At 41.0% G+C, this 24981-nt stretch overlaps 2 protein-coding genes across 2 annotated transcripts in view; one reads left to right on the top strand and one right to left on the bottom strand.

The window, feature by feature from the left end:
- LOC143289459 (E3 ubiquitin-protein ligase COP1-like) overlaps positions 1-12945 on the bottom strand; it is a 49518-nt gene extending 36573 nt beyond the window's left edge. Inside the window, exons 1-7 of the mRNA XM_076598431.1 lie at positions 12845-12945; positions 10174-10301; positions 8231-8290; positions 6097-6194; positions 5633-5697; positions 2219-2332; positions 1009-1077 (exon numbers count right to left, since the gene is read on the bottom strand). Of these exons, the coding sequence (XP_076454546.1) occupies positions 1009-1077; positions 2219-2332; positions 5633-5697; positions 6097-6194; positions 8231-8290; positions 10174-10271 (504 nt within the window). The 5' untranslated portion in view covers positions 10272-10301; positions 12845-12945. The remainder of the gene's footprint in view (positions 1-1008; positions 1078-2218; positions 2333-5632; positions 5698-6096; positions 6195-8230; positions 8291-10173; positions 10302-12844) is intronic.
- A 37-nt stretch (positions 12946-12982) lies between these two features.
- LOC143289458 (uncharacterized) lies at positions 12983-18873 on the top strand. Its single transcript, XM_076598430.1, has 2 exons — positions 12983-13158; positions 15369-18873. The coding sequence occupies exons 1-2, from the start codon at positions 13123-13125 to the stop codon at positions 16905-16907; spliced, it is 1575 nt and encodes a 524-aa protein (XP_076454545.1). The 5' UTR covers positions 12983-13122; the 3' UTR covers positions 16908-18873.
- Positions 18874-24981: the final 6108 nt, after the last annotated feature.

Genomic DNA, 24981 nt, shown 5'->3' with positions numbered 1-24981 from the left:
TGGAGACTTGACGAAGCGAAAGAGGAACTTCAATCCAATCGCAAGGTCCAGAGACAGAGAAAGAACGGCGGCCAACAGTCGAGTGTTTGAATCTGGGTATGTGTAAACAGAGTGGATCCGAAGCCGATCCGAGCTGCACTGATAAGAGATGACTGACAGATGAAATGAAACAGTTTCAGTTTCTCGTTCGGACAAATCCATACACACTACATCACGTCTGCTAGACAGATGCCTGACCAGCAGCATAACCCACCATGCTTAGGCCTTGAGTGCATGCATATCTGTTCAGTACCTATCAGAGTGGATTTCTCCTACACTCTCATTGCCATGGGTTCTTTTTCAGGGCGCCAAGTGCGTGCTGCACACGGGACCTCGGTTTATCATCTCATCTGAACGACTAGGCGCTCAGTTTGATTTTCCAGTCAAACTTGGGATAAAGGATGAGAGCGGGATTCGAACACAGACCCTCACAGACTCTGTACTGGCAGACGAGCGTCTTGACCATTATGCCACCTTCACCATGAAATGAAACAAAGCTGACAGGCGCCATAGCCGAATGGTTAAAGCGTTGGACTTTCGATCTGAGGGTCTTGGGTTCAAATCACGGTGACGGCGCCTGGTGGGTAAAGGGCGGAGATTTTTACGATCTCCCAGGTCAACATATGTGCAGACCTGCCAATGCCTGAACTCCCTTCGTGTGTATGCGCAAACATAAGATAAATACACACGTTAAAGATCCTGTAATCCATGTCAGCGTTCGGTGGGTTATGGAAACAAGAACATACCCAGCATGCACACCCCTGAAAACAGAGTATGGCTGCCTACATGGCGGGGTAAAAACAGTCATACACGTAAAAAGCCCACTCGCGTATGTACGAGTGAACGTGGGAGTTGAAGCCCACGAATGCAGAAGAAGAAGAAGAAGAAACAAAGCAACAGGCAGAAGGAGACTGACAGATATGGACAACAGGGCCGTAATACCACAGTGCACACCAGACAAAGGATCACCTGTTGTTTGCGGTGCCGCACTTGCTGCAGAAACTCTTTCAGCAGACAGCTCTCTGCATACTCTGCATCCTGTGGCATCACACACACACATGCACAACAGCTGAATGGTTAAAGCGTTGGACTTTCAATCTGAGGGTTCAGGGTTCGAATCTCGGTGGTGCCTGGTGGGGTACAGGGTGGAGATTTTTCCGATCTCCCAGGTCAACATATGTGCAGACCTGCCAGTGCCTGAACCCCCTTCGTGTGTATACGCAGGCAGAAGATCAAATACGCACGTTAAATATCCTGTAATCCATGTCAACGTTCGGTGGGTTATGGAAACAAGAACATACCCAGCATGCACACCCCCGAAAACGGAGTATGGCTGCCTACATCGTGGGGTAAATAAACGTAAAATGTTAAATGTCTGTCTGAGTGTGTATGTGTGCGTGCCTGAAATCTGATTGAATGACACAGGAAATGAATGATGAGCGCCCAATGGCAGCCATCAGTTGGCTCTACCCAGGTAGGCAGCCTGTTGTCCAAATGACCCTGTGTTTGTAAAGCGCTAAGAGCTTGGTCTCCGACCAAGGATAGGTGCTATATAAGTATCAATATCAATCAATCAAAAAACATGCATACACACACACACACACAAGCATGCACACAGGGGCACATACACACACACACACGAGCACACACACATGTGCGCGCACACACACATACACACACTTGCATGCATTCACCCACACACAATAAAGAGCTTTCCTTCAGCACAAAACAACAGCACCAAATGCAAGCTGATATATATTTGAAATCTGACATGACTTACCCAATAAAGCCGAAAATTCTTGGCATTGTGCACGAGTGTGTGTGTGTGTGTGTGTGTGTGTGTGTGTGTGTATGTACACGCATGTGTGCCTTTGCATGTGCTGTATAAACTGGCTTCAAGAGATAAAAGAATTACATCAGCTAAATGAAATGACACGGCAAGACACCAGCACTGATGATGGTAATGCAATACACGTAAATGTCACTCGACTGATAGTAAATGATGGACCGAGACAGAAGAAAATAAAATCAGTAAATGGTCCGAAATATATAACACAAGCCAGGAGAAGGAGACTAACGCGACCTTATAGTAAGTCACAGAAAAAAACCATGTGTAGTGAAAAAAAAAAAAAAAAAAAAAAAAAATCAATTATCCAATAGAACTGCCAACACCCCTTACCGCCTCCAACCTCTGTTTCTTCTGAGCCAAGACGTCCAGGAGGTAGTTGATGTTACCAAGGTCAAGGTCATCCGACAAAAGGTCATGAATCTCCAGGCCTCGAGAGGTCAGGGTCTGACACACAGCAAAAAAAAAACAAACTCCGTCAATATGCATGTCAAACACACACATCACGTTACTAACAACACACATAACTCTCCTCTTACTCTAGTGCCCTGTAAACGCTCCATCAGATGTGATTTCTCTCAAATTGCCGAGACAACACTTCATTGCATGTTCTGTTCAGGCGCCAACGTGCTGCACACACGACCTCGTTATCATCTACTGAAGCACTACGTACATTTGATTCCAGTCAAACTATTCCAGGTGTAAGCGAATTTCGAACAAACCCGACAACTCTGACTTGGCAGACTCTGCCTTACCACTTCACTGGAATGAAACACAAGCTGACAGCATATCCATGTTTGCGTGGACTTTCTCAATCTGTCCTAAAAGGTTGCGTCCTGTTGGTAAAGGAGAGATTTTTTATTGATAATAGTATTCATGCACCCCATTTGTGTAGCGGTACAATAATGTTGATCTTTATTTGTACACCACCTGGTTCTGTTACAACTACCAGCAGATAGCAGAAAAAGAGGGCGCCTACAATCTTGGGTATAAAACAGTATAATAAATGCCCACTGTATACAGGAATAAGTATATAGCCCACGAAAAAAGAAGTTAAGTAGAATAAATCAAAGCAACGTCATAGAGATCTCAGACTTGTGGACCAACACCAATCCGCAGTGCACCCAGACATGATCACATTATTCGGTGCCGACTTGCTGAAAGAATGCTTTCACTGACATTCAGCATATATTGCACCTGTGGCTCATGACAGCCACACACTCAAATGGTCCACAGCTGATGAAAGCGTTGATTTATTTGAGGTTTCATTCAATCTCGTGTCGCTGTGGTACAGGCGGATTTTTTACGAATCTCCCGGTTAACATATCGCTGCAGACTGCCAGTGCGGACCACCGTTCGATGAAAGCGATGGCAGAAGATCCAATATCACAGCGTTTAAAATCCGATCTGTCAGTGTGCGTTATGGATACGAAAACATACCAATAAGCAAATGGATATCTCTACGTCGTAACTACGTCAAATTTTAATTCAGTATGTGGTGGTGTCGCGATAATGATGAATGCAAGTTGATAACAATGATGCCGCCCATGGCAGCTATAGTCGGACAATCTCACGGCAGGCGAGTCTGTGGTGAAATTACACTCAGTGTTTGTAAAGATCCTAAGAGGCTTGATGACGAGGATAGGTATGTAATTCTATCGACAGTCAATTAAACAGCATAATCAACACACACATAGATACCGGCATACACACCTAACAGAGTTTACACAGAAGAAAGTGCGGGACATGTGCCACACAAAACAGATACAGACAACGAAACACTACGAAACCGGACATAATTGCATGATTTCACCATGACAGATACAGAGCTTTTCCTTTTCCTCAAAACATCCCCAAATGCATACAGTTTGTAGCATGGACAGTCACAAAAACCCAAATTCCTTGATTTTCTCATTGTGTTGTGTGTGATTTTATTATGTACAGACATTGTTTTTGCATGGTGAATTTAAACTGTCTTCGACACAATGATTCATACTATGAAATGCACGGAAAGACCCAAACTAGTGTTGAATGGTAATGCAATACAGTAAATGGTCATGACCTTATAAATGATGGGAGATGCAAAATAAATCATAAAATGTCCAAATTGGATACATAACATCAAGCAGTGAGTAAGAACTTGCGACTTTTGTAATCAAGAAACAAACATTTATGCATACATAAAAAAAAATCAATTGTCCAGTGTATTATTTGTTTTTTAGCAATTTTTTACCCACATCCTAAAAACGCATGTATTCCAGGTGATGGCGAAGGCAAAAAAACCACTCTGCAATAGTGCATTCAAGTAACCAACGATTTAGATTTTCTATAATTTTTCTTCTTCTTCTTATCACCACATATACCCTCAATTGCTTTTTCCACACAACACTCAATTTCTGACACATCGCCACACCTTCAACGAACAATCAACATCAATGTATACATAAAATACTTCAAATGATCTTCAACTTCACATATGTTGTTACGGGACATTTGACGGCACATTCTTCCCCTTTACTTGGTCGACACAGAAATCCCAGCGTTCAGGGCGGAAAATGCACAGACGTCACATTAATACTGCTTTTCAGAAGTCAGGACTTGTATTTGTATTTCTTTTTATCACAACAGATTTCTCTGTGTGAAATTCGGGCTGCTCTCCCCAGGGAGAGCGCGTCGCTACACTACAGCGCCACCCATTTTTTTGGTATTTTTTTCCTGCATGCAGTTTTATTTGTTTTTCCTATCGATGTGGATTTTTCTACAGAATTTTGCCAGGAACAACCCTTTTGTTGCCGTCGGTTCTTTTACGTGCGCTAAGTGCATGCTGCACACGGGACCTCGGTTTATCGTCTCATCCGAATGACTAGCGTCCCAGACCACCACTCAAGGTCTAGTGGAGGGGGAGAAAATATCGGCGGCTGAACCGTGATTCGAACAAGCACGCTCAGATTCTCTTGCTTCCTAGGCGGACGCGTTTCCTCTAGACCATCACTCCACTTTGTCTTTGCCAAGACATGTCTTCCTTATTATTATTATTTTTTTTTTTTACTTTATTTGACTGTAGTTCATTTATTTACTTATTATTTCTATTTTATTTCATTCATTACTTTTATTTATCTATTTCAACAGGTGTGAGAGATAGCATAACTTATTGCTACAAAAGACACACACAAACCACATTGTTAAAAAAAAACCGATATAAAACCACCAACACCTACATGACTGACACAGGACAAATGACAGCAACAAAAGAGACGACACAAAATGAAAACAATAAGTGACGGGCGCAATAGCCGAGTGGTTACAGCGTTGGACTGTCAATCTGAGGGTCCCGGGTTCGAATCACGGTGACGGCGCCTGGTGGGTAAAGGATGGAGATTTTTACGATCTCCCAGGTCAACATATGTGCAGACCTGCTAGTGCCTGAACCCCCTTCGTGTGTATATGCAAGCAGAAGATCAAATACGCACGTTAAAGATCCTGTTACCCATGTCAGTGTTCGGTGGGTTATGGAAACAAGAACATACCTAGCATGCACACCCCCAAAAACGGAGTATGGCTGCCTACATGGCGGGTAAAAACGGTCATACACGTAAAAGCCCACTCGTGTGCATACAAGTGAACGCAGAAGAAGAAGAAGAAGAAAACAATAAGTGGAAATTACAGACAGACAGACGCATAACGTTACACGTCAAAGCCTAGCACAACAGTTACAACCAAGACTGACGGACACGTCAACACACTGACCTGATCTGGGTTTTTTCTCTTCTTGTCATTCTGTTTGCTTTTGAATTTCAGGATCAATTCATTCACTGAAACAGACATTAGAAAAGGCATACTGGTCAAAAGTTGGAACACAACCACTATTTTTCTACTCACAGGTTTAAAAAAAAAAAAATTATTATTATTATTTGAAGAGAAAAAAAAAACCCACTTGAAATGATCCAAAGGCTTGTAATTAATAAAAAGGGGTATAAACGGAAATGAAAGAAACAAGAGCTGGATAAAACTGAAATGACAGAAATGAAAACTGGACTATAGAAACATATGAATGTATATCTACATATATTTGTTTGAAGTAAAAAAAACAAAACAACCTGCCCTGCAGCTGTGAAGACACTATGCCCTTCACACATGCCAGTTCTAATGCACAGTGTTTGAACGATGATCTGAAGCACAGTTTGAGAGAACTCCGACCAAAAACCACTCACGGGTAAAGTTGGGATAGATCTGGTCAGGCCGTTCAATCACATAGTTACACTTGGGGCACCTGCAGCATTTCTCCAGGCTCTGCTTGATGCACTTGTAGCTGCAACGGACAGCACACGGCTGCATTGATTTTGTTCACTCTCTCTCCGGCAGTCCACATGTACACACTGATCACACTTCATGCGCATTCGTTTAGTTAGTATCCACATCCTCACGCTGATCACAATACACACAGCATTCATTTCGTTTCCGTGTCAAGACATTGATAACAATTTACACGGTATTCATTTTGTTTCCGTACCTAGACATTGATAACACTTTACACGGTATTCATTTTGTTTCCGTATCTAGACACTGATAACATTTTACACGGTATTCATTTTGTTTCTGTATCTAGACATTGATAACATTTTACACGGTATTCATTTTGTTTCCGTATCTAGACATTGATAACATTTTACATGGTATTCATTTTGTTTCCACATCAGCACATTTATCTAATTTTCAACAATATCTATTCTGTCTCCCCTAACTACTATTTGTTGTTTTAACAGATTAAAAAAAAAAAAAAGTTCAAAGTTAATACACAAACACACACACTTCACAAATCTTTCAACCTAATCAAAGGCCCTAACAGGTCATAGTTAAGGCACAAATACCAACAGTCACAGTGACCCTTTCTGTTAAAATCAGTGGATCATGGCAAAATGATTGTTTTAGACAGACAAAAAAAAAAATCTGCATTGAAATAACTGAAGCAGTGAAATGATCAATTAAAAGGATGAGAAAAAGAATCAAAGTCCTAACCAAGCCACATAGACACAAGCATTCACATGAATATACAAGAATAATTCAGAAAGCAGGAAATTCATATAAAATGCACGGATGTAACAAAGTCAAAATACAACTAGGCTGGAGAGCAACTGATTCAAGTGTTACGTTGAAATGATTAAAACAACAACAACAACAAGAGAGGCAAGGTCTTCATGACTCACTTGTGATAAATTACGTCCCCTAGCATTAATTACAGAGTAATTTCCCTTTTTTTCTTTTGCACCAAAACGTTTGCAAAATAAATAAAACTTCCATGCTTAGCAAAAGAAGTTCCTGTTTGAACAAAAAATGATAATAATGACTGCTCTTGTTGTTGGGTCAGAATATCAGATCAAAGTGCCAAGTTTAGAGAAAAAAAAACCCCAAAAAACCCAGTAAATGCTGTTTGCATATAATTAGGCTTCATTTTTTATTTTTTTGTGCCCATCCCAGAGGTGGAATATTGTTTTAAACAAGATGACTGGATAGAACTGAATTTTTCCTATTTTTATGCCTAATTTGGTGTCAACTGACAAAGTATTTGCAGAGAAAATGTCAATGTTAAAGTTTACCACAGACACACACACACAGACACAGACAACCGAACACCGGGTTAAAACATAGACTCACTTTGTTTACACAAGTGAGTCAAAAATGATGCACAATGTTACCACTGTCACTTAACATGAGTACAACTGGCAGAGAATCAGATTACTTTGAATATTTCAGGTCATTTCCTCTTTAGGCTTGAAGCAAACCCACCCACCCCCTCCCCCACACTAAGAAGGTGGGTGGGAAAAGAAAACTTCAGGCAGTCAGGGAGTTATACATATGGGAAATGATGTTATCAAACATCAAAACGAAAGACACACACACATACACAGATACACATACACATCCCTGAACTGAAATCATCTTCAGTGTTGATGATCTTCAGCAGTCTATTACTGATATATGACTTTTTCAACTCCTTGTTAAATAGTCCAGTTGGTTCGCTGATATAGTTGTTAGTTTTTCATTAGAAATATGTTATATTGTTATGTTCTTTTATTTTTTTTATTTATTATTTTTTTTAACAAAACTAAAATAAATCATTTTCTATTTGTAACACACACACACTCACTTTCACTTACTCGCATGCGTACACAGTAATTCCCCCCCCCCTCCTCCACCCACTCGATTTTTTTCCTACCCTCGTCCAATATCACTAACAGTGAAAAGACGTTAAACTAAAAGAACGAACAAACACACACACCAAAAACATTACACCATTACACACTACACAGAAGGTCTCCCATAACACAGTGACAAGCAGGTACTCACCAAAAAGAATGTCCACACTTGGTCATGTGAGCCTCCTCAATGATGTCAAAACACACTGGACTGTAACAAACACTCGAGAAGTTACACAACACAAGCTCTGCCATTTTGTCAGCTTCATAGTAACGCATAAGAGAACACACATAACCCCCACACTCAAAGTAACACATGCACACATACACACACACACACACACACAATGGAAATAATCATCACCATCATCATGGAAGCCCATCATGAACGATGAAGACGTCAGTGACTCTTGAGATGAGAATGCAGTCCGAAGTTCAGACACACAATAGCAGCTGCGCTGTGGGAAGTAAATAACAGATGATGGGTCTCGAGACCTAGACTGATCGAGATCCTGAAGATGGCTCTCCTTAAACGCCAGAACTCCCTTGTAGACAGCCAGTCACTGCGGTTTGTGGCAAGGCTTCCCACTCTGGAATGAGAATGCTGCAGGCCCCACGGGAAATTTTCAGGCAGTCCTTACAGTGGTCTCCTGATGTTCCTTGCACCAGCAGCCAGCTGAGAAAAGAAGACTGTCCCCTAAGGAGGAGGAAGCAGTGTTGTCACTGAAGAGGGCTGCTCAGTCACCAGAGTTGTTGCCCTTGCCTTGAGTGAACAGAGGCCTTCTTCTCTTCTTCTTCTGCGTTCACTCGTATGCGAGTGGGCTTTTACGTGTATGACCGTTTTTACCCCGCCATGTAGACAGCCATACTCCGTTTTCGGGGGTGTGCATGCTGGGTATGTTCTTGTTTCCATAACCCACCGAACGCTGACATGGATTACAGGATCTTTAACGTGCGTATTTGATCTTCTGCTTGCATATACACACGAAGGGGGTTCAGGCACTAGCAGGTCTGCACATATGTTGACCTGGGAGATCGTAAAAATCTCCACCCTTTACCCACCAGGCGCCGTCACCGTGATTCGAACCCGGGACCCTCAGATCGAAAGTCCAACGCTTTAACCATTCGGCTATGGCGCCCGTCAGAACAGAGGCCAACCATCCTGCCCTGGCTGCCTGAGTTCAGGTCCCTGGCTAGTAGCTCCCAGCGTCATCTGTTGCCACTTGCTCCAGGACTTACGGAAAGGAGATAAAGAGTGGATTCACTGAATTCAGGGTGAAAAAAAAACGTGAAAGGAAACCACTAAGCCGTCTTAACTCTCTCCATACGAACGGCGAAAGAGACGATGCTAACAGCGTTTCACCCCAATTACCATCATCAAAATATTGCAAGCGGAAGGCTCTTATACTGAAGAGGTGAATGTTGACAAAGAATACCACAGTTCTGACGACGGAAGCTAAAGGTTGGGTCATTCAGACACCCACTGGACATCCGAGGGGTCTGTGTAGAGGAGAAGAGAGGACTGGCCGTACTGACTAACTGAGTGAGTTAAGGGCTTCGCTCCAGAATTATTTGGGGTGGGGGGGATTTTTGTAACCATAAAGCAACAACATAAAATACTAATGGATGCACATACCACATGCACACTCACAAACCACCTCTCTCTCTACCTGTGCAGGTCCAAAAGACCAATCCACTACCCCACCTGTTATGACCACACAAATGTAAAGTTGCATGAAACTAACAACATAAGAATACTAACGGATGCACGAAACGCACACACACACACACACGCACACTCACACAACCACCTGTCCAAAAACACCATCTGCTGGTTTAAAATGGATGTTCTGGGCCTTTTCCACAAAACCAACAAAGAGCTCACCTGTCCTTATCCCCATTATTCTTTTCCCCCTCCCCCTTGATGTAAGAAATCAACAATACAGATCACTCTATTCAGAAAAAAAAAAAAATCAAAAAAAATCAATCTCATCCACATTTTCCAAAACACACAAAAATAGTGGACAAAGTCAAAAGTAAAAAAAAAAAAAAAAAAAAAAAGAGAGAGAGAGAGAGAGAGAGAAAGAGCCTCACCACACATAATCATTGTCCCGGTCAACACTGCTGCCGCTGACACCCCCATACACAGATGATGCTCCAGACTTCGCTTTACGACGCCGAAGCGATGTCATGATGATCGGTCTCTGCTGGCTTCTGTCTCCCTGTCAACCAGACATTACCTCTGCCCAAGGAATGTCCTAAATGTATGTAACATTGTAAGGTGTCCTATTTCTAACAGATTACAAATGAAAAAAACAACCACCACCAATTTTTGGAAAGGGAAAGAAAGGTGGTTTAGAGATGCTGATAGCTTTTTGTAATTATAAATAGCTAAAAATGAAATACATAAACATGCATATGTAACATTATACATGTCAAATGTAGTGTTAATTCTATATTATTTTCTGCATAGTACTGCTGGACTGGTGTATTATAAATACCAATACTCCAGGCCATATTGCATTTTTTTTAAAAATTTTTAAATAAATTTTTTGCTGCCCTATTGATTATCTGCATCGTTTCAGTGGCATTACTCCCACGCCGCTCATTTAGATTCCCCCATACACGGCCACGCCCGGGTTCGTCCATCACAGTTCCAGCATCGGCAGTCCACAGGGAGCCATTGATATCCATATTGCATTTTTGGATTCTGACAACTGATCTTCTTTTGCATAACTGATATCATCATCAAGACCAATCACTGTACATAGTTTGATACTGACTGGATGGTAATACTGACCTTTACTCACTCTATACTGTTTCACTTTCAACAACTGCTTTCTGTGTTTATGGAATATATTGCAAATTTAGCAGTTGACCTTTATGTCTTATCTCAAGTGAAATTCAAACACATTTCTAGTTCTCAATTGAGTCATTAATAGATCTTTGAATAAAGAACTTTGAAGACTGGATGCCAAATGTTCAGTCTACAAACATATTTTATACATGCACAGTGAAATGTGCATATACACAGTATGAAAGAAATCTTTATCGAATCTAACTTTTTCTAAAAAAACAACAACAACAGTGGAACACTAAATTCAAACTTGAATTTGTTGAAAGCTTGTCATAATGCAGAAATGTATACATAATGTATTATATTTCAAACCAAACACCTGAAAAATGCTGATATAAATCATGCTTCTGAACACAAAATAAAGCAAGTCTTATGAACAGGACAAAATACAGTTTCATATATATTACACTAAATAAAAAAAAACCATGCTCATGGCATTGTTGTTTATCTTTTATTCTATAAATACGCTTTGTTATAAAGTTACTAAAAAAAAATAAGTTAAAAATGCACACACAAAAAAGATAAGAAAATTACACTAATACAAAATAAAAACAAAAACCAGCAATTCATTTAACGTGAATAAATAAAAATAAACCCCACCAATAACTGAACCCGTTAAGTGCCTCCTATCAGCTGACATTCCAAACACTGCTGCCATATCGTCAGTAAGATGGCAACTAAAATCCTACATCTGTTCCAGTTTTTCCTTCATCATAGTTTGGTCCAATCAAAATAATTGGGAAAAAGCCCAGATTCAGAATCAAGAACCATTTTCCATCAGCAAAAAAACCACAACAAAAAACAACCAACATTTACTTTCTTTCTGCATCTCTGTAACTACAGTTATCATGCTAGAAGTTTTTTCAGTTAATTACCCATGACACTTCAAAGTTCCCTGGCGAGGAGAGGATATTAAAAAAAAAAAAAAAAAAAAAAAAAAAAATTCTCTGGCACTGAAAGTGAAATGGTCAATACCAAACTTTCTTCTCATTTCCAATAAATGACTAACATCAATTCACTCACAAATATGTTGTGGTTGGTGCATTTTTGATCTTTTCATATTTCCATGATCTTCAAATCCCCTGAACCCTCACATGGATTACAGGATCTTTATTTTTTTATTTGATCTTCTGCAGGCATACACTGATGAACAGGTTCAGGAGTTAACAGGTCTGCATATGTATTGACCTGGGAGATAAGAACTATTCCTATCCTTTACCTTCCAAGTTTCAGGTTCACTGAAACCAGGGATCAAACTCAGGACACATTTTTACACTTTTGAAGAATAAAAGAGGTATGGTCAGTCTTTCCTCCAAGTACATGTCCAATCGCAGTTTGAGGCTAGCACAGTATCCGACTGGTTCGAGCACTGGACTTGGACTTTGAGGTTCCTGGTTTCAATCTAGACACCGTCTGGTGGGTTTAACTTCAAGATGGAATTTTTGCAATATTCCAGGTCAGCTGCCGTACCTGGTCTCTTTCTAGTGCATATCGCATGCTGATCAGATATGCATGTAAAAGATCCTGCAATCCATGTCTGTGTCAGGTGGAAACATAAAAATGCTAGTCTCGGAAGAAGCATGCACTAACCACATCATCAGCTAGTTCGTAGCAGATTAGAAGCACTATCAATGGTCCCAAAAGCTGGTTAGTAACACAAAATATTCTCACTCTGAATGCTTTTACTGACTGAGTCTCATAAACATGCTCACGTAAACCTTAAAGTAAAAGATTGTGGAAAGATAGCTCTTGCAGTTGCACCAGCTCGCGTCACAGACTTCGGACTGCCCTGACAGTCGCAGTTGGAAAGCACCTTGCATCGTAATACGTCCATAAACGAACAAATACATCAATGCAGATGGAAGAGATATTCTCCGTTAAGGTGCACGCGCAAAACAAGATACCCACCTTTCAAGTCATAAAGCATTTAACGTTTTTCTTCTTCTCCCAGCAGATATGAAAGCAGAAGAAAAAAACTGATTTTTCCTTTTTAATCATGCGCATTTCTTCACTTCCGCTGAAACATATCACTTCCGCAAAGGAAAGGTCACCAGGTGCACCCAGCAATTTTGTTTTCAACAACTTCCTGGATTTATTTTGTTGTGCATTGCATAATTGAGAAGAAAAAAAAGTGTTTGCATCCTTGATTAAGACGGCCAATCTGTCATAAAGTTCGATTGCATCAGATGTCACAAAAAGGCAAAACAGAGACTGGAGCAGAGGTTTGTTGTGATCTTAAGATGTGCATGTTTTTGCATTAATTTGTTTGTTTCCACAGTTGATCACTTCATGGCGGGTATTTCAATTTCTGAACGTAACCAGAAGTTTAGCACGGCGGTTTTCATGTGTTTCAGCGTTTGGTTATTGTGTCACAATAATCTAAATTCTTGTGAGAATGTTGCTTGCCGGAACAGAATTTGTTGCGAGTGCTAGGATTTTCACCCCCACTTTGTTTTGCCTTTGTAGATGATGACACCCCCCCCCCCCCCCCCCCCTTCCTCAGTCAAGTGATAGGATCATTCCATATGTCTCCTAACTTAATTTCCTTATTCTCTTTAACGTTTGTGTGCGTTTAGTGTGCATGCACGTATCTCTCTCTCTCTCTCTCTCTCTCTCTCTCTCTCTCTCTGTCGTTAAAACAGTGGGGGGAAAAAATGATAAGATAACATATCGGAACCAAATGGCCAATGTGATAAAGGTTAGAAAAGCAAGGTAGATCAGCTCTGCAAGAAAATAAGACTTGACAACTGTGTGTTGTTAGCTTTATGTTAGTTGCCATTGCTATTGCATTACCAGTGAGCATTAATTTTTTTTTCTTATATGAAGTTGGTAACCAATATTACAAGGACACACGAACCACCCACCCACTTAGAAAATTAGAACCAGTCAAATGACATGTGAAGAAAGCAGGCAAATAATCATCTTGTGTGCTTCATAAAAAAAGAGAGGAAAAAAAGGTGTTTAAACTTGATCGTGTGGGTATACAGTTGTGAAATGAATTGTATTGTAATTTTTATTGTAGTACTGTTTGTCACAACAGATTTTTCTGTGTGAAATTCAGGCTGCTCTCTCCAGGGAGAGTCTTTTATTTTATTTTATTTTATTTTATTTTTTATATTTTTTTATGCCAACAAGTGTATTTGTTTTTCTATGAAACTGAAAGTGGATTTTTCTACACACACACAAAAAAAAAAATTGCCAGGGACAACAATTTTGTTGCCTTGGGTTCTTTTCTGTACACTAAGTGAATGCTACACATGGTACCTCAGTTTATTGTTTCATCCGAATGACAGTCAACCAGACTACCATTCAAGTACTAGTGGAGGGGGAGAAATTAACTGGGGAGTGTGGGGTTTGATCCAGTGTTCTCAGATTCTCTCGCTTCACAGAGTGATACATGTGTTACCATCAGACACAAGGCCACCACTTCACATGTTTATTATTTCACAAAAACAATTACTGTCTGGTGATTTGCATATATTTAAGTTTCAGTTTTGCACCAACCGCACCTTGAACTTTGAGTTTGACTGAGTTTGACTGTCTCAGCAACAACCGTCATCACACTCTCTCATCTGTCAGCAGCACTGTGATAAAATGTGGAATGTCATTGGTTCCTGATTTTTGGTATTTGAACATTTCATGTGTCTCTATTTATCTCTTCTTTTTTTTCAGTTGAACTCTCAGATATTTATTGTAGAAACACTAGGTATATTTAGTCATTTTTTATTTGAATTTGTTACTAAAGTGTTTTTGCCATTTTGGTCTGTGGCTAGTGAGTGGCTATGTGAACGTCTCAGTGTGTGTCAGTAGTGTTTCTGTTTGTTCATGTTGTTGCAAAGTGTGTGGGGATGCGATACTGTGTCACCATAGGATGAGTCTTTCTGTCACACTCTGTCACTGTTAGTCTTTCTGTCACTGTCCTGAGTGCATGTGTATTCTAGTCCAGAGCTGCCTGTACGGTCTTGATCTACAATACTCTCTCCAGTCCCTCAAGGCCTGACTAAGCGCGTTGGGTTACGCTACTGGTCAGGCATCTGCTTGGCAGATGTGGTGTAGCGTATATGGATTTGTCCGAACGCAGTGACACCTCCTTGAGCTACTGAAACTGAAAGTGAAGCTCTCCAGCCCTTACCCCCACCCACTCCATTCTGTCTCTTCTCTCCTTCCATTCACCCTCTCTCATTTGCTTTGTTGATTATCTTTATTTTGTTTTATTTTATTTCATCTTGTATTCTTCCATGCCCAGGTTTGATCTTGACTGCCCATTTTTTACTTCTGTCAGTCTTCCCCTTAATCCTTCTCTCTGTTTTCTGAATTGAAGAACTGACATACATACACACATACATCCTTTTAGCTAGATGTGGCAGTTTCAAACCTGTCTATCGTTTGATCTCAGAAATGTAATGTCTTTGTACTCTTATTTCTTCCTCAGCTCCTGGCTCGGCTGGGTCCTCGTCCCTCTCTGCATGGGCTGGAAGTGTCAGAAGTACTGGGTTTTGAACCCTCACCTGGCGACATCCTGGAGCTGTATGGAGGAGAGGGTGTGGGGAAAACGGAGCTGCTGTTGCACCTGGTGACCTCGGCTCTGGTACCCCCCTGCTCTTCCTCCGCCGGCTGCGACATGACGGAGGTGGTGTGGGTTGACTGTGACCTCAAGTTCTCTGTCCTGCGACTGGCTGTGTTGCTGGAGCAATGCCTGATGAAGAAACAGAGGCGTCAGCAACGTGAGCCTTGTCACCGGAGGACTGCCACAAGCAGTGACTCTTGCAGCCTCATGAGCAGCAAGAGCAGTAAACCTTGTGGCACGGTCAATTGTGAGCATGCTCAGAGCTTTGAGGCTTGTGACGATGTGGTGAATAGGGCAGTCAGTGAAGGTGGTGAAGGTTGTAAATTTGGAGGAGGGAGAACAGAGTGCAGATCTTCACACGCTAACAGCCATGACACTGACAAGAAAAGTGAAAGCAGGGATAAAAAAGACAAAACAGACAATGACGAGGTTGAGAAGAAGAACTCAAAGAAGGAGAAATGTGGCTCTGACATGTCATTCAAGGCACAAGACAGCCATCCCAGTGAATCTGAGGGCGGTGTCAAACCAGACTCAAGCAAACAGACACCCCTTCTCCATGAATCTGATGCTGCCATCCCCTCAGTTTCAAGTGAGACGTTGAAGTCCGGCAGCGCAGGTCGAAAGCGCAAAGCTGAAGACATGGACAGTGACAGTTTTGTTTCACATCAAGGCAGTAAGGCTGTGCGTGGGGAAAATGTTAGTGAAGCTGCCAGTTGTAATAAAAACTCGGTGCAGACTGTGGACAAAATAGGAGAGAGTTTAATAAAAGTACCAGAAACTGAGCATCCGATAATGGGTGGAGGGGAGATGGAGAGAAAGGAGGAAGCGAACATCGAGATGGAGAGAGTGGAGGAGGAAGCTATCTGTGGAGAGGAGATGGAGAGGATGGTGGAGGGGTGTCTCCGGCGTGTGCACGTCCTTCGCTGCACGTCAAGCCAGCAGCTGGTGTGCACGCTGCACAGCGTTCAGTCGCTCGTCGCAGCCAACCCCAACGTCGCACTCCTCGTCATCGACCCCGTCTCTGCTTTCTACTGGTCTGACAGGGGCAGCGACTTCCAACACACCTCCTCCCTCCTCCACAGAAACATTGCCCAAGTCGTGTCCGTCCTTAAAACAGTCACTGCTTCCTACAACGTCCTGGTGCTGACTTCGAAGCAAGCACTTATGAAATCCAAAACGAAAAAGAGTAGCATTAACTCCCCTGCCAAAGGATCATCAGGGGAGGATACCCACATGGAGTTTCTGGGCCAGGCTTGGGGTAGGGCGGTTACACGAAGGTTGGTGTGTAGTAAGTCTGTGTGTCAACATAGGGGTGTCAGAGTGACACAGTACACGCTGAGTGGCAACACAGGACAGAAACGATTCATCATTGATGAAAGTGGGGTGTGCTTGTTAGATCATTGACTGATGACGTAGGAGTGTTAGTTGTTCCTGCATGGATCGATTGCTTGTGATAATTGCAATATATTGTTGTTAATTGATTTTACATCTTTTCACCAAGAGTTATATATATATAATTTGTGTGTGTGTGTGTGTGTGTGAATGCACTTACAAAGGCATACAAATAGTGTGTGTGTGTTTGTGTGTGTATTATCATGTGTTTGCCTGAGAGTTGTATTTGTAAAATATTTCCGTTAAGAAACAGAATAAAATATTTTTTATTCAGAATATGAAACAGCTACTCATTCGTTTGCCTTTCCAAATGTGTAACATTCATAATGAAATGTAAAATCAGTGTTCCATCACCACATCATCATTCATGCAATCACACACACACACACGCACACACACACACACACACACACTTCTACACATGTATGTACACACACACTCACACACAAACACACACACGCACGCACACACACACATGCGTGCACGCACATGCGCACACTCACGCACACAGATCTGCTGTGTTTTGTTATTAAGTGTATTACAGACCTTGTGACCACATTGAAATTTATATTGAAACCAAACTGAGAAATGAGGGGAAAAGTTTGAGATTAAATAACCGCCTGTGTGTGACTGCAGAGATTTATTGACTTCCTGTGATAAACAACAGATGATAACTAAATGTCTATTGGTTACGATAGGGTTACATATCTTTCTTCCATTTTTTGCCATCCAGATAAGATTAACCCTTTGAGCCCTGACCACTGCTTTACCGGTGGTAGAGAAAAATGACATAATGCCTAGCCACCGGTTGAGCGGTGCGTAAATACTTGTGTCGTGTTTTGCTATTGGTTGACTTATATTGAAGAGTCAATCAGAAAAAATGTAATATTCTGACGTCAGTGAATGTAGTACCAACATGGCCACGCCTTTTCACTGTGTTTTGTGCATGTGCTTTGGATAAAAAAGATCAATTTCAATATAAGTCAACCAATAGCAAAACACGACACAGGTGTTTACGCACCGCTCAACCGGTGGCTAGGCATTATGTCATTTTTCTCTACCACCGGTAAAGCGGTGGTCAGGGCACTCTTTTTATATCTGCCGTGACACATTAAATACCAATTATTTGCAAATTTTGGCTCAGGAGCTCATGCAGAAGGGTTAAAATTGCTCAGGAACTCAGGGCTGAAAGGGTTAAGAGCACCTATTTCAGTGTTGGTTGGTTACAAAGTTAAAGATGGGGAATGTGACTACTTTTGTTTGCATTAAGATATGAGCAGAGATGTTGAATGGATCAGTATGTTTTTATTTGTCATAGCGCATATGTGTTACAAATTATTGTGACTGTGCTGAATTTGAAATGAACTGAACAGCAGCTGAGGTGGGAGTAAATTGCTGTTCACTCTCACCAGAGAATATGCACAATTTTGTTAGGCTGTTGAGGTTAAACAATGTGTTCATAGTCTCCTTCTTGTGGATTCAGCCAGCTGTGTGCAGATGAATACTTTGTTCCATGTTCCAGTGCTTATAACTAAGTTACTCATTAGTCAGATTTATCTCCCATTGTACATCTTCCTGTTTGAAGAAAAGAAAAAATGAAAAAAAAAAAAAAAAAAAAATATATACAGACTTCACAAGAAGTTAAGGACCATTTCATAAAAAGCAGATCTGTGTTTTCAAAAATGTTTATAAATTTATTTTTTTTCTAACCAATCTGCTTCAGTCTCTTTATTCTACCATTTTTCTTGAAAGGATTTCGTACACGTGAAATATGTGACTTGGTAATTTTTGTTTTTCATGTGTACTGGCTTTCCTGATGACTCATTAGTAAACACCTGTCAGTGTCAATGGTGCTGTATAAGCTGGTTTGATCACTGGGGGGGGCTGCATTGCTGTGTGCATCACCAACAGTTTGATGAATTTGTTAACATCCGTTTTGTACTTGTGCTTGTTATGGCGTTCTCTGTTGGTGCTATCTGATGTTACGAATAAAAAGAAAATGTATCTGATACATTTTTTTATTTGTTATATTTCTATTGTGGCATTTATGTTTGAGAAGTTCTATTTATTATCATTTTTTGTTTGTTTGTGCATTGGTTTTTCTTCTTCGATGTCTCGCTTTATGTTTTGGTGTCTGTGTGTTTGTGTGTTTTTTTCTGAATTTTCACACACACACACGTGCACACACATGCAGGCAGGCAGGCAAGCACACACACACACACACACACACACACACACACACACACACACACACACACATTAGTCTTGTCCAGTCTTTATCATCCAACAAATCAGCAGCCATTACAAAATTTATACAATTTTGGACTGCTGTTGCGTACATGAAAACAAACAAACAAACAAAAATATGACAAGACAGTTTCTATAATCTATACAATACCATCTTCCAAAATGATTGTAAATGATACTTTGTATACTGTATATTGGCATCAACAGAGCTTGAACAATATATTTATATAACATCATATTATAATAACAGTCTCAAGATGAGATAATCTTAACAATCACATGCAAACAGCAGTAGGCTGTCCAACCTTGTCCTAAGCATAGAACACATAATCATTCATTACATCTCATGTTTTTCTTTTCTTTACATTATTACTTATTTGCTATGGCTTGACAAACACTGAATTTTTTTTTATGTCTTCAACAGTAACAGAAATCTCATTCTGTCATACTCATATAAAAGTAAAATATGTATATATATATTTTGTTTTCTTTATCACCAGTAATCCCCATATATATATATTCTTTTTTTATGAACAAAAATTAATAATTATTCTGAAGTATGTACACAACTTTACATTATGAACACAATTTGTTGCACATCATTAACAAAAGTGCTGGTCGAATGTCATTTTCAGCAAATATATTTCTTATTGTATTAACAACATGCAGTATGTACATTTATGATGTGGGGATGGAGGGGTGGGGACAGGGGGGGGAGTGTGGGAGGTTGGGGGGGGAGGGATGGGGTGGGAGTAACATGCCAGCAGAAATTGTTACATCTTTGCGACGTTCCTATCAACAGTCTCCATGTAACAAAACAAAGAGAGACTGTGAAATCACAATGTGAATTAACACTGACACCACACCCTTAATCAGCAGAGTAAGTAGGTACACATCTGTCTTATTTTATTTTATTTTATTTTTTTATCACAATGACAGTTAAGTCCTGTATACATGAAGCCATTTATCACAAGGGAACAATAACTGTACACTTATAACAACTCAAAAGCACGTTAATTATCACAATGAAGATGGTCATGTATTGCTATAGCACATATCATGAATACTTGAAGAAAACCAGATTGTGACTTTTACGCAGGAAAGAGGTTAACATCCTTGCAGGCACGGTTCAAAAACTGTCGATGCTCTTCATTAAATTTGTTTTAAAAGGTGGGGGTGTGGAGGGGATTGTGGGGTGGGGTGCGGGGGGCGCGGGGCTGCGACTGAAATATACATGAAAAACATAGGGAAGGGAATCTTTTTTCTGGGCCGGAGGAAATCCGTTTCCGGGTCAGCTAGACTCAGTTTGAATGAACCCTGACTTATTTGAAAAGAAAAGAAGAAAAACAAGAGAGGCAAGGCCTTCAAGACTCACTTGTGGCAAATTTAGTCCCCTAGCATTAATTACAGAGTAATTTCCCTTTTTTACTATCTGCACCAAAACGTTTGCAAAATAAATAAAACTTCCATGCTTAACAAAAGAAGTTGCTGTTTGAACAAAAAATGATAATAATGACTGCTCTTGTTGGGTCAGAATATCAGATCAAAGTGCCAAGTTTAGAGAATACAAAAAATATAATTATAACAGTAAATGCAGTTTGCATATAATTAGGCTTCATTTTTAAAATATTTTTTTGTGCCCATCCCAGAGGTGCAATATTGTTTTAAACAAGATGACTGGAAAGAACTGAATTTTCCCTATTTTTATGCCTAATTTGGTGTCAACTGACAAAGTATTTGCAGAGAAAATGTCAATGTTAAAGTTTACCACGGACACACAGACAACCGAACACCGGGTTAAAACACAGACTCACTTTGTTTACACAGGTGAGTCAAAAACCAACCATCCCTTGCTCTGCTTTTGCCGGTCTTGTTGCTGGCTTCACATGCTCTGTGCCTGCCTCGCATACAGAGCAGCTGAACGAGTGTCTCACTCACTGTAGGAAACATGCAGCATCCAGGAGGAAGTACTGGCCAACACCGACAGCAGTGGAAGCCAAACTGTACGGCACCCTGGAGGAGCTGCGACGGACGGCAGCCTTCATCGAGGACACCGGGCTGCTCATCTAATGGGAGGCGAACGAGGAAGAAGAAGAAGAAGGAGTGTCTCACAACTGGTCTCCCACTACCTGTGGTGGTGTATAAAGGGCCTCAGAGCATTTTACGGTCATCAGGGCAGTGGATTCATACATACTCCCTGTGTCTCAGCATAAGAAGGCTGGGTCCGGTTCTTTAGTTCTCTCCTTCCATCGTTTAATCTTCCCCAACCTGAGTCAAGTACGCAGTCATTCACATCTGGGTGGAGTGAGGAAGCTCAGAGTCAAGAGCCTTTCCCATGGTTACAAGACTATGCTGAAACAAGGGGTTCGAACCCTGTTCACTGGCAAACAGTGGATCAGAAATGCGATGCCTAACCAACTCTGCCACAGCGTCTGGGATTAGCCGGAACCTAAGACACTCTGGCCTAAGCGCTTTGGGTTACGCTGCTGGTCAGGTTATCTACTTGGCAGATGTGGTGTAGCGAATATAGATTTGTCTGAACGCAGTGACGCCTCCTTGAGCCACTGATACTGAACCCAAGAACGAAAGAGAGGCAGTGGCTTAATTTGGAAGGCTTTGGAAACCACACATACTTCCCTCATAGAGACACTCAAGCTGGGAGGACCCCACAGCACGCTGTGGAATTATTCATTTTGTCTTGCTCCTCACGACTGACTGCCTCCATCAGCCCATCTTCTTCCACTTCTTCTTTTCCGTTGTTGTCTTCAGTTTAACGTCTTTCCACTTGAAGTGATATTAGAAGAAAAACAACAACAACAACAACAAAAAACCGTGGGGGTAGGGGCTGTGAGAGGGGGAGGGGTAAAAGTGTGTGTATGTGTGGAGGGTGAATAGGGAGAGACAACGTTAGGAAAAATGGAAACGTTATAAACCCCAACATCAAACAACTATAACATCTATAACAAATGTCCTATAGGACTATGCAGCAAACCTTCTGCAATAACAAATAACATATTGGAATTGTTAATAACACATTCAAAAGAACTTTTGGTGAAGTCTGGCAAAAAACATTTTAAGGTTTTATATTGAAATTTCAAGACTTTTCCAAACCCTTGATATGGTTCTTCCATTTTTCGAAGACTTTTCCAAGCTTCCGGGACTCAGAATAAACCGTGTTCATCAGAGCGGACAGAAAAGTCTCTGAGAAGAAGATGACGTAAGCTAGAGGGAATGACGGCATACTGGGTTTATTCTGAGTCCTGGAAGCTTGGAAAAGTCTTCGAAAAATGGAAGAACCGTATCAAGGGTTTGGAAAAGTCTTGAAATTTCAATATAAAACCCCTTAACAGTGGGCCTATCATTCAACAATGAGCTCAATTAATGCCTCAAAAACAATAACAACAACAAACCAGCCACAACAAATAAACAGAAAATAATGAAAATTTAACATCAGTACTGGGAAGATTGAAAATATCTGCCAACTTCTTTCGCCAGCGGTCCAGCAGACTTTTTTTTTCAGTTTGGTTTTGTGTTTGATATGAGACGGGCGCAATAGCCGAGTGGTTAAAGCGTTGGACTGTCAATCTGATGGTCCCTGGTTCGATTCTCGGAAACGGCGCCTGGTGGGTAAAGGGTGGAGATTTTTACGATCTCCCCGGTCAACATATGTGCAGACCTGCTAGTGCCTGAACCCCTTTCGTGTGTATACGCAAGCAGAAGATCAAATACACACGTTAAAGATCCTGTAATCCATGTCAGCGTTCGGTGGGTCATGGCAATAAGAACATACCCAGCATGTACACCGCTGAAAACGGAGTATGGCTGCCCACATGGCGGGGTAAAAACGGTCATACACATAAAAAGCCCACTCATGTACATATGAGTGAACATGGGAGTTGCAGCCCACGAAGACGAAGAAGAAGAAGATGAAGGGGGGTGGCTGTGTGTTTGGTCAGGAGGGCGTCGCTCATGGTTCAGTTGGTCCTTTACTGGTATTCTTCTAACTGCAGACATTGGCTCTGACCCTGATATGTGGGTCTATGTGGTCAGCTGAGCTTTCACAGTATAGTTTCAGTTTCAGTTTCAGTAGCTCAAGGAGGCGTCACTGCGTTCGGACAAATCAATATATGCTACACTACATCTGCCAAGCAGATGCCTGACCAGCAGCGTAACCCAACGCGCTTAGTCAGGCCTTGAGAAAAGAAAGGAAAAAAAACAACATGAAAAAAGAACTACTACTACTAATAATAATATGTATAAGGCGCAAAAACTTGAAAAAACAAAACAAAAAACAAACTTTCACAGTATAAGGAACAAGGAGTAACTTGGTCCTATATCTTAAAAAAACCCAAAAAATCTTGACGTTGTATAGCAGTTTATGAAAAAAAAAAAATCCCAAACTTGAAGATTTGACACTGTTTTTCAGTTCTCCTGGAATACATCAGTCTCCTCCCCCCCCCCCCCCCCCCTTCCCCCAAGCCCCCGTTCCATGGCTTGTAACACTTTTTTAACTATTACAATCACAGCACAAAGCTAACATACTTTACATCATCAACAACAGAGATCTTTTCTTGAAGCATTTTTTTTTTCCAAATGGATGATACCAAGAACCCCTATATACAAGTGTGTGTGTGTGTGTGTGTGTGTGTGTGTGTGTGTGTGTGTGTGTCACATATATAGGGTCTCTGATGATGCTTGAGTAACTAATATTAGTTTTTCACACACACACACACACACACACACACACACACACACACACATCACAATATCTAATCTAATCTAAGCATTCCAGTATCTGGATACAGATGAAAAAAAAAGCCCCACTCACAAAAACTGTTTTTTCAGTCACTGCTGAAAAATCTATAAATTTGCAAGTTATTCAGTCTTGGAAGATGATGGTGGTGTTTCTCATTAAAAATCTATCCCACTATTTGTATGCTGCAGCAGATGTACATAATCACATAATTCCCTTTCCGGCAGCACACATGGAGCTGATTACCCTTGCTCTAGTTTGAAGCAGGCATATATCATACGTGATTTCAACACTGAAGAATTCCACCATATCTACATCCCAGGCGAGTGCTTTTTCCTCGTTGACAATAAACACCAGCAGTTGAAAAAAAAAAACTGAAAAAAAACACACACAAAAAACAACAACACCCGTCACGTTTGTACAGCAGTTTGTTCTTAGAAGATTGCATCTTGCGGAGACAAGTTTTTATTCCATACTTGGGGAGACAGTTTGTGAATCCAGAAAAAAAAGAAAAACAATATGGTGTAGGGAGATACAGTTTTTGTCCATGACTTTGTCCTGTGTACATATATGAACAGCGGAGATGGTATAGAGACACGCAGGTTTGTTCAGTATCTATCTATCTATGTAGACAGATAGACAGACAGATAGATAGATAGATAGATAGATTCTCTCTCTCCTCTGGGGATGCCGTTTCGGCTGTCAAGGCTCAACAGGATGTCCACAGGCTGCCCTGTCACCGCAGAATGGCGCCACTGATTCCCACAGTATTATAAACACTGGTGTATATATATATATATCTACTCACTGGCCCCCGTCATCAAGTGTATTATATAGATACGCCAAACTGCATGTTCAACCTCTGCACACAGATTTTCTTAGAATCTGACAGTCTTTTTTTTTTTCTTTTCCAGTGAGACATCCTTTTCAGTTGTCATGACAACCCCGAAAAATGGGAGACCCTTGGTTGCCAGGGCGACGACACGGTGTACTGACCTCACTCCCTGTGACACCTGTGATACATCCTCCCACCTGTGCAGAGAGTGAGCTTCTTGTTGACATGGCAACATGTCACTGTGGGGATGA

The sequence above is a fragment of the Babylonia areolata genome, chromosome 14 (genome assembly GCF_041734735.1).
Source record: "Babylonia areolata isolate BAREFJ2019XMU chromosome 14, ASM4173473v1, whole genome shotgun sequence".
In the NCBI taxonomy this organism is placed as follows: domain Eukaryota; kingdom Metazoa; phylum Mollusca; class Gastropoda; order Neogastropoda; family Buccinidae; genus Babylonia; species Babylonia areolata.
This window is presented reverse-complemented; position numbering and strand designations above follow the sequence as displayed.